Consider the following 7925-nt stretch of genomic DNA (forward strand, 5'->3'; position numbering starts at 1 on the left):
AATTAAAGTGCAATATATACTAGGAAGTGATTCCTTGGTTATCTCTCAAGGACCAACATTTGGTTCAATCGTTAGATCAAACACGTGGTGGGAAGTCAGTTTTACGAATTGAAATTAAACAACTAAAACACGAATTCAAACACTAATTAAAAATGGTTGATCACTAGATCAATTACTATGCTTCCAATCACTAATTAACAATGATTAAACGCTACTATCACCCCTAGTCCAACACAAATTCACCAACTAAGCGAAGGCTAAACTGATCTTCAAAATTGTGAATTAAGCAAACACAATGCAAATGTCTAATCAATTCTGCGCCACAAATTAATCCACTATACGAAGATTAAATACAAATTAGACACGTTACTATGCTCTTTTGCCACATCACAAAACAGTTAACTCTGTTTCCACATATTTAACACAAGAAACTTGATTGGGACAACTTTTACCAAGACAAGATTGAAATTTTTTTAAAAAGAGGATCAACTTGACACAATGCACACAAACTAGGAATAAAGAAAACTATTAAACCTTTATTAAAAAAATGTTAATAAGTCAATTAAAGAACAAATATAAAAAAGAGTTTTAGGTGAGTATATTTTGAATAAGTAATATAATATAACTTATGTACGAACTTTTATTTTAAAGTTAAGGAGTAGTGATCGAATATAATCTTAGAATAGATAAATATTCGTAATTTTGATCAAAATTATAAATGTTATTAATTTTTATTTATATAAAATATTAAGAATAATTGTTTCATTTTAATATTAATAACAAGGTTTAATAATAAAATTTAACATCAACTTTAGTTTAAAGCACGTTAATATACTTTTAGTAATTCAATAAAATAAAATTGTTCAAATGTGGATAATTGAATTATAAATCGGGTTATTAAATTTCTTTATAGTGAATAAAATAAAAACAATGAAGTTAATTATTCATAAGTAAAAAATTGCAGAAGTGTTTCAAAAGTCAAAGAAAATATATAAAATTATAAACCAGAGAAGATGGAGGGAGATGATAGAAATTTTCGTATCTTTAAAATTCACATTGAATAATTAATATATGCATTTATTTATTATTTACGGATGATGAACATGAGTATTTACGGATATTTATAAAATATTAAAATAAAAAATTAATTTATATTTCATTAAATTAATTTAATTAAAATTAATATTAATTTATTAGATTAAATTTAATTAAAATTAAATTTTAATTTATATTTAATTTAATTTATATTATACTTTATATATTTTTTACATTTATTTTAAAAATTTATAAATATATTTTTTAAATATTGGTATCTATTTTAAAATATGCACAAATAATTTTTAAACTAATATCACACCAATAATAAATAATATTTTTTAATTACAAATCGGATAACGAATAGTATCCAACCCGAACCGTTTTTCAAAGTAAGACTGATGGATTTAACGTTAGATCTGAAGTTGATTGCCAAAATTGAGCATAATCATCCACTTTTCAGATTCTTGTCTTTGTTTGAGTCATGGCAAATTTCCCCTCACCTTGTTCTTCGTCTTCCTCTTCTTCTTCTACGGCGTCGTTTGGATCTTCGACAAGTGCAAAGACGTGGATTGTCCATGGAATTGTGGCGGGAGTGGCCATTGCAGCGGCGGTGGGTGCACGTGCTTACATGACCCGATTGGACAAGTTTCGGAGCCGGGTCCTGGGTATTATACCCGCCCGATATGCATCTTCTCGGTTTCCGGGAAAGCCTCTGGTTCAAATCCTGGGCAAGCCCATGATCCAGGTCCCACCCTCTACTCTCTCTTCTTGATTTTTGTTCTTTAACTTTGTTTGTGATGAATTTTACTTAAAAATATTTTAAATTGAAAATGCATACACCGTGTACTGTTGTATCAATAAATAAAATCTGAAAAGGTTCAGGGGTCAATTTTGTTTGATATTAATAATTTTCTAAACTTTAAGTCTAACATAGTATAGATTCTGGATCATCAAAGAAAGGACGTGATTCGATAATATGAGTCTCGTATGGATTAAGATAAACTACTTGACTAGATTCTTAAGTCTCAAGTTTCTAATCTTTTTAGTTGGACTCTCCTCTTGTCAAGGATGAGTAAAAAGCTGTAAAAGAGAAAAGGGTTACTACTTGATCAATGTGGATATAGTTAAAGCAACTATGAACGTCGGCTCTTAAAGAGGTGAAAGTAGTAGGAGTTCCACATTGAGTAATATAAGCTACTTACATGATGTTTTACTTAAGCTTTGAGGTTCTTTCACTTAATCGACTAGATTTTTTGGGTTGAATTCTCCACTTGTCCTTTATGTCATAACATACTTGGTGATAGCTTTTATAGGAGAATTGAAGGTGAAGTTTACCTAGAGTAAAAAATACCGAGAAACTTGTGGAGAAACGGGGTTATAGTTTATTAGAAAATTTCAGTTGACTTCTTGATTATACTAACTATTTCCAGCATATGATGTATTTTACCTAATTTGGTTTTTACAGAGAACATGGGAAAGGGCAAAGCTGGCGGCTACATTGGATCATGTTGGTAGGTCTATCCCCATGATCTTCATCTAATCTGGCATTAGTAGTATAGCTTAATATATAACTTCGAGTCAAGTTAATCTTTAAAATTGGTATGTTAATGTATATGCCTCTAAGTGAAGCTTAAGTGATGGGCAGGGTAGTATGGGGTGTTTCAGTCCCACCTCAAGTAGTATAAGTGGTGAAGTAATTAAGTTTTTTGTTCTCCTTTTCTGAGCAGTGGATGGTTCTCACCAATGAAGAAGCTGAGTGAAGTTTAAATTATGTTTCCATGTTTTCCAACATGTGTTGCTTTTGATAGGACGTTTCTCTGACACAACATCTTATGTTCAAACACATCCTAGGAATGGACATGTAAATGTATTATATTTCTTTCAGCTTTTGCTGTATCTGAATTTGTTCATACGTGTAAAACCTCTTGTTGGTCTTTTGAAGGTAACAAATCTTAAATGTTTTCAGGATGTCCCAGTATTGCGTTGCTTTCCTTTAGGAATTTCTAGGAAAACTGACCAAAGAATATCATGATTTAGTCTGGCTTGTAATATAGGTAGATTTTTGTGCACTACTTGTGCACTTTGCCTGGTGCTTCATGTTCAAGAAAGTGTAGTAGACAGTTTTACAATTTGGTAGATGCATACATGAATGTGTGCATCTTGCTTCTTCTTGATAATTTTCTCTGGTTTTAGTTGTGGCAACTGATGATGAAAAGATTGCTGACTGCTGTCGACAATTTGGAGCTGATGTTATTATGACATCAGAATCTTGCAAAAATGGTAAGCTAATCAGTTTCTTTTGTATTGTAGTCACTCAAAGCTTTTTACTTCACAATGTTTCATACTCTTTATTTTTCGTGATAGGTACGGAGCGCTGCAATGAAGCCCTACAGAAGCTTGGGAAAAATTATGATATTGTTGTCAACATTCAGGGTGATGAACCACTTATTGAACCTGAGATAATAGACGGTGTTGTGAAAGCTTTGCAGGTAAGAGTTTTTTACTTCATAAATTTGTTATTTTCATACCGTGGAAAATGTAAATAATGTTCCATTGCCAAAAAAAAAAATGACAGCCTGCTTTAGTTGTGATCCTTTTTTTGCTTTTTGTTCTGAACATAATGGTAAATCAATAGGTCCAGAACACTATTTTGGCATCACATTATCTTGAAAATCTTCCCATTTAAGTACTGTTACTCTGCCTAAAAGGACATATTTCTATATATCTGGTTGTTTATAATTTTATATTATTCCCTTGCACTATCTATCCTGAACCCTGACCTTTAAAGGCAGCTCCAGATGCAGTGTTCAGCACTGCAGTCACATCTTTAAAGCCTGAAGATGCTCATGATCCAAATAGAGTGAAATGTGTGATAGATAATCGTGGTTATGCCATCTATTTTTCCCGAGGATTAATCCCATTCAACAAGTAAGTTACTAATAATTTAAGTTCATATTTCCCATCTTAATTGTTACTTCATTCACAAAACATGTGAAATTGTTGTACATATTTTGGTATAACTGGATAAATGCTTGCACATGTACGCAGGTCAGGGAAGGTCAATCAACAGTTCCCGTATTTGCTTCATCTAGGGATTCAGGTACTGCTATCGTTAAACTTTCTCTAATTTTCTGTAATAACAATCATTGCTTGTTGTCCATTTGTCTTTAGATACCATTATTTGCTTCATTGTGAGTTAACATTTTTTTCTGCCGATGAATCTACTAGAGCTATGATGTGAAGTTTCTAAGGATATACCCTGATCTTCAACCTACTCCTTTGCAACTAGAGGAGGATTTGGAACAGCTTAAAGTCCTTGAGAATGGCTACAAGATGAAGGTACCTAAGCTATTTATGTAGGCCCTTGTTTTAACTTTATTCGACTAAGGTGCAAAATTTTTACTTTATTATTCTATTTCTATATTGACCGTATATAATATCCTATTGATATACAAATAGCCTTTCAAATCCATGTATAAGGTTTGGTTGCCATCCAACCATCAAATTTCAGGTTCTCCAATAAAGTTGTCTGACTATTGAACTCTGAACACTTGGGTGACAGCCTAGTAAGAGTCCACGAGTCAATGATACGAGGGATAAGGGAATAGAGGATCAAGCCACTCAGGTGTTGTATTGTAGCCGTACATAACAAAACGTATGTGGTAGGATACCGAGAGTTTACGAGAGAAGGAAAAAAAGGGAATGAATCTGTTAGGAGAGTAAATAGGGTGTAACTGTAATAACAGTAAGTTGGCGGGAAAAGGGAGCCCATATAAAGGGCTGAGAAACTCTTGTAAGAGTTTAGTTTTTGTAAATTCTTTGTATAAACAGGATACATTTATCCTGTGGAGGGGGAATTGCTCCCTTGGAGGCTTTGAGTGTACAGATTGGCGGGACCGGATCACTTAGAGAGGAGCGAGATGGAAGGAAAATTGAACCCATTGGAGGGAAGAATGGAAGGAAAGATGAACGTCTTGGAAGGGAAGATGGAGGCGATGGAGAACAGGATGGAAGGGAGAATGGAGGCGATTGAGACGACAATGGAAGGGTTGAAGGCGGAAACGATGAGACTGCATCAAGAAATCAAAGAACTCACGCGAGTTCTTGGCGGGCGAACGCGGAATCTTGATCGAAACTCGGAGGGGAGTCAAGTTTCTGTGAACGAAAGCAGTAGGGGGAGGAAGGAGTGTTCAGAGGAAGAACTTGACGATGACAGAAGCGAATTACAACCCAGTTGGGTGAAGAGGGTGGAGTTACCCACGTTCGAAGGACTCGACCCGCAGGGATGGGTTTCAAGGGCGGAAAAGTTCTTCGAAATTCAGAACGTTACGGGAAGAGAAAGACTCAGGCTGGCCTACATTTGCATGGAGGGGAGCGCCAGTTATTGGTTCCGATTCTGGAAAGCCAAAGCCAAGAATCCTTCTTGGGAAGAACTGCGGGAGGCTCTGGTGAGAAGATATGGAGGCCGGGACAGGGGAACTGTGTTCGAAAGGCTGGCGGCGTTAAGGCAGAAAGGGGCTGTGGAGGAGTATATTCAGGAATTCGAGATGTTGGTGGTGCAAACGAAGGAGATAACGGAGGACCAACTTATGGGGTATTTTTTCGCGGGACTGCAAGGCGAAATCAGAAATCAAATCCGCCCACATAACCCAAAAGATTTGCTGAAAGCCATGGAATTGGCCCGAGATGTGGAGGAGGCTAATCGGAATTCAAGAACGACTGGCGGAGAACGGGGACAGTGGCCCGGTCTGATTCTTTCCGAGGAGGACAGGGACGACTGGGAGCCACAGAAAACGCGCGCGATTTGAAGAAGGAGGTACGCTGGGTTCGACGGCACCCGGAATATATCAAGGGAAGGTGTTGTATTGTAGCAGTACATAACAAAACGTATGTTTTAGAATAAACAATAATAAATTGAAAGAGGGTAGTGTAGGGTGTTCGTATTGGTGGGCCTTAGGTCTCTCAAAATACCTGAAGAAAAGAACTATATGAATATCCTCTAAGTAATTCGATAAACCTGATTCCTTCCACTAACAAGTTGATCAATCTTATACCTTTCTCTAGTCCTCCTTTCTGTTCATATTTCTTTGCACTAACTGCCATAATAGACTTTCTCTTATACGGGCCTTGCTCTACCCAATTTCTCCTAAACATAAATCCTCTTGACAGGGGGTTCCCAACAGATCTTTTGGTCTTTTTGCTGTTATGTTTCACTGCACTGCAGTACTTATGAAGTACTTTTCAAACGGAAGTCACTGATTATAGTATCCAAACAAATGGTTTTGAGGTGCACTTGCACGTGCTCTACTGCTGTTGGAACCAGTTGATTTGACTCAACTTGATTCACGTTCATAAGAATTGGTTCTATTTGAACAAAGTTGAGTTTTATATGAACCGTTATTTTTAGCTTAAGATCAACTACTATAGGTTCTCGAATTTTTTAATTTAGCTCGCGTCATCAAAAGTCATAATTTAGATAAATATCATCATTTATACGCATGATGCATTTATTATATTTTATATTTAGTTTTTTTTTATACACCTTATCTGTATATTTAATGGGATGTAAGAGTGATTAATCTTTGTTAAACAATCATTTATGGATATCAAAAGATTATTTTTGTTAAATCTAATTTTGACCACCCATTTTAATTGAATGTAAAAGATTTGTTCTTCCTACTTTCTCATCTCACACCCAACATGCTTCATGATTGTTCATGAGCAAAATAAACTGAATTATTATGGGCTCATGCTCACCGCATGTAATCAATGTCCTTTTTTTAACTCTAATTTACCTCATTTTGCATCATAAATCAAGTTTTTATGATCCTAATTAACTAGCTGAGTGCTTACTAATCGAGTTCATCTGGTTCATTGTCTTCCCTTATACTCTTCAAGAGTAATGGAGTTAAAGGCTAAGTGATCAAAATTCACATAAAATTTGAAATAAAAATCTCAAAGTTCTACTCAAATTCATTATTATATATTCCATGCAACGAATAACTACCTGTTAGTGTTTACAGAATGTTATTCTAAATTTAAGTGACATTTACGTCAAGACAGTTAGAGTCTTTCTATTGATTGGTTATGTAGACATTCAATTGGTTCCATTTGAATTATCCAAAGGATATCTTATCTATCTAGCAAAAGCTATTGAAATATTTGTATACTCATCATTGTTGTTGCTCACTTTATTGAGATGCTTGTTTTCATTTTCTGCTATAGGTGATAAAGGTTAATCATGAGGCCCATGGTGTTGACACTCCGGAAGATGTTGGAAAGATAGAATCTCTAATGCGTGAGAGGAACTTGTCTTGAACTTAGATACGACGTAGAAACTATATGCAAATTAATCATTATTACATCACAATAGGTAGAAAGAGCTTTATTTTTGTCGTAGTATGAATCTTCTTGTTGCATTCGAAATAGTATTCGTGTTATTATTTATGTTGTATGTTATTCTTTGTCATTAGATAATAGACTTCTGAGATACACATAATACATATTTATTACAACATCAGAGTGAGAAGATAATACATATTTATTACAATATTAGAGTGAAAAGATAACTGAAAATTTGAAAACAATCAAAAGAATTTTTAATGATAATATAATATAATACTAGTTCAAAGATATAATAAATTAAATATATTTTAATTAAAGATACACATAATACATATTTATTACAACATCAGAGTGAGAAGATAATACATATTTATTACAATATTAGAGTGAAAAGATAACTGAAAATTTGAAAACAATCAAAAGAATTTTTAATGATAATATAATATAATATTAGTTCAAAGATATAATAAATTAAATATATTTTAATTATTTTAAAGTTTATTTTTTAAATATTTTTTTTCTCAAATTATTATAAAAAAGAT

The 7925-nt window shown here is 33.9% G+C and overlaps 1 protein-coding gene across 2 annotated transcripts; it reads left to right on the forward strand.

Annotated features, from left to right (window-relative positions):
• The first annotated feature begins 1447 nt into the window (after positions 1-1447).
• On the forward strand, positions 1448-7492 carry LOC124821088 (3-deoxy-manno-octulosonate cytidylyltransferase, mitochondrial). 2 transcript variants are annotated; one of them, XM_088099046.1, is made up of 8 exons: positions 1448-1783; positions 2504-2549; positions 3232-3318; positions 3403-3527; positions 3827-3966; positions 4087-4138; positions 4267-4377; positions 4550-6089. In XM_088099046.1, exons 1-8 carry the CDS (start codon positions 1520-1522, stop codon positions 4559-4561), a joined length of 837 nt encoding a protein of 278 aa, XP_087955172.1. In that variant the 5' UTR covers positions 1448-1519; the 3' UTR covers positions 4562-6089. The 2 variants fall into 2 exon arrangements, with proteins under 2 accessions (XP_087955172.1, XP_087955171.1); XM_088099045.1 differs by lacking the exon at positions 4550-6089 and adding an exon at positions 7264-7492 and having other exon boundaries at positions 1449-1783.
• The last annotated feature ends 433 nt before the right edge of the window (positions 7493-7925 follow it).

Source organism: Vigna umbellata, chromosome 9 (assembly GCF_029865625.1).
Source record: "Vigna umbellata cultivar VRB3 chromosome 9, Vumbellata_1.0, whole genome shotgun sequence".
In the NCBI taxonomy this organism is placed as follows: domain Eukaryota; kingdom Viridiplantae; phylum Streptophyta; class Magnoliopsida; order Fabales; family Fabaceae; genus Vigna; species Vigna umbellata.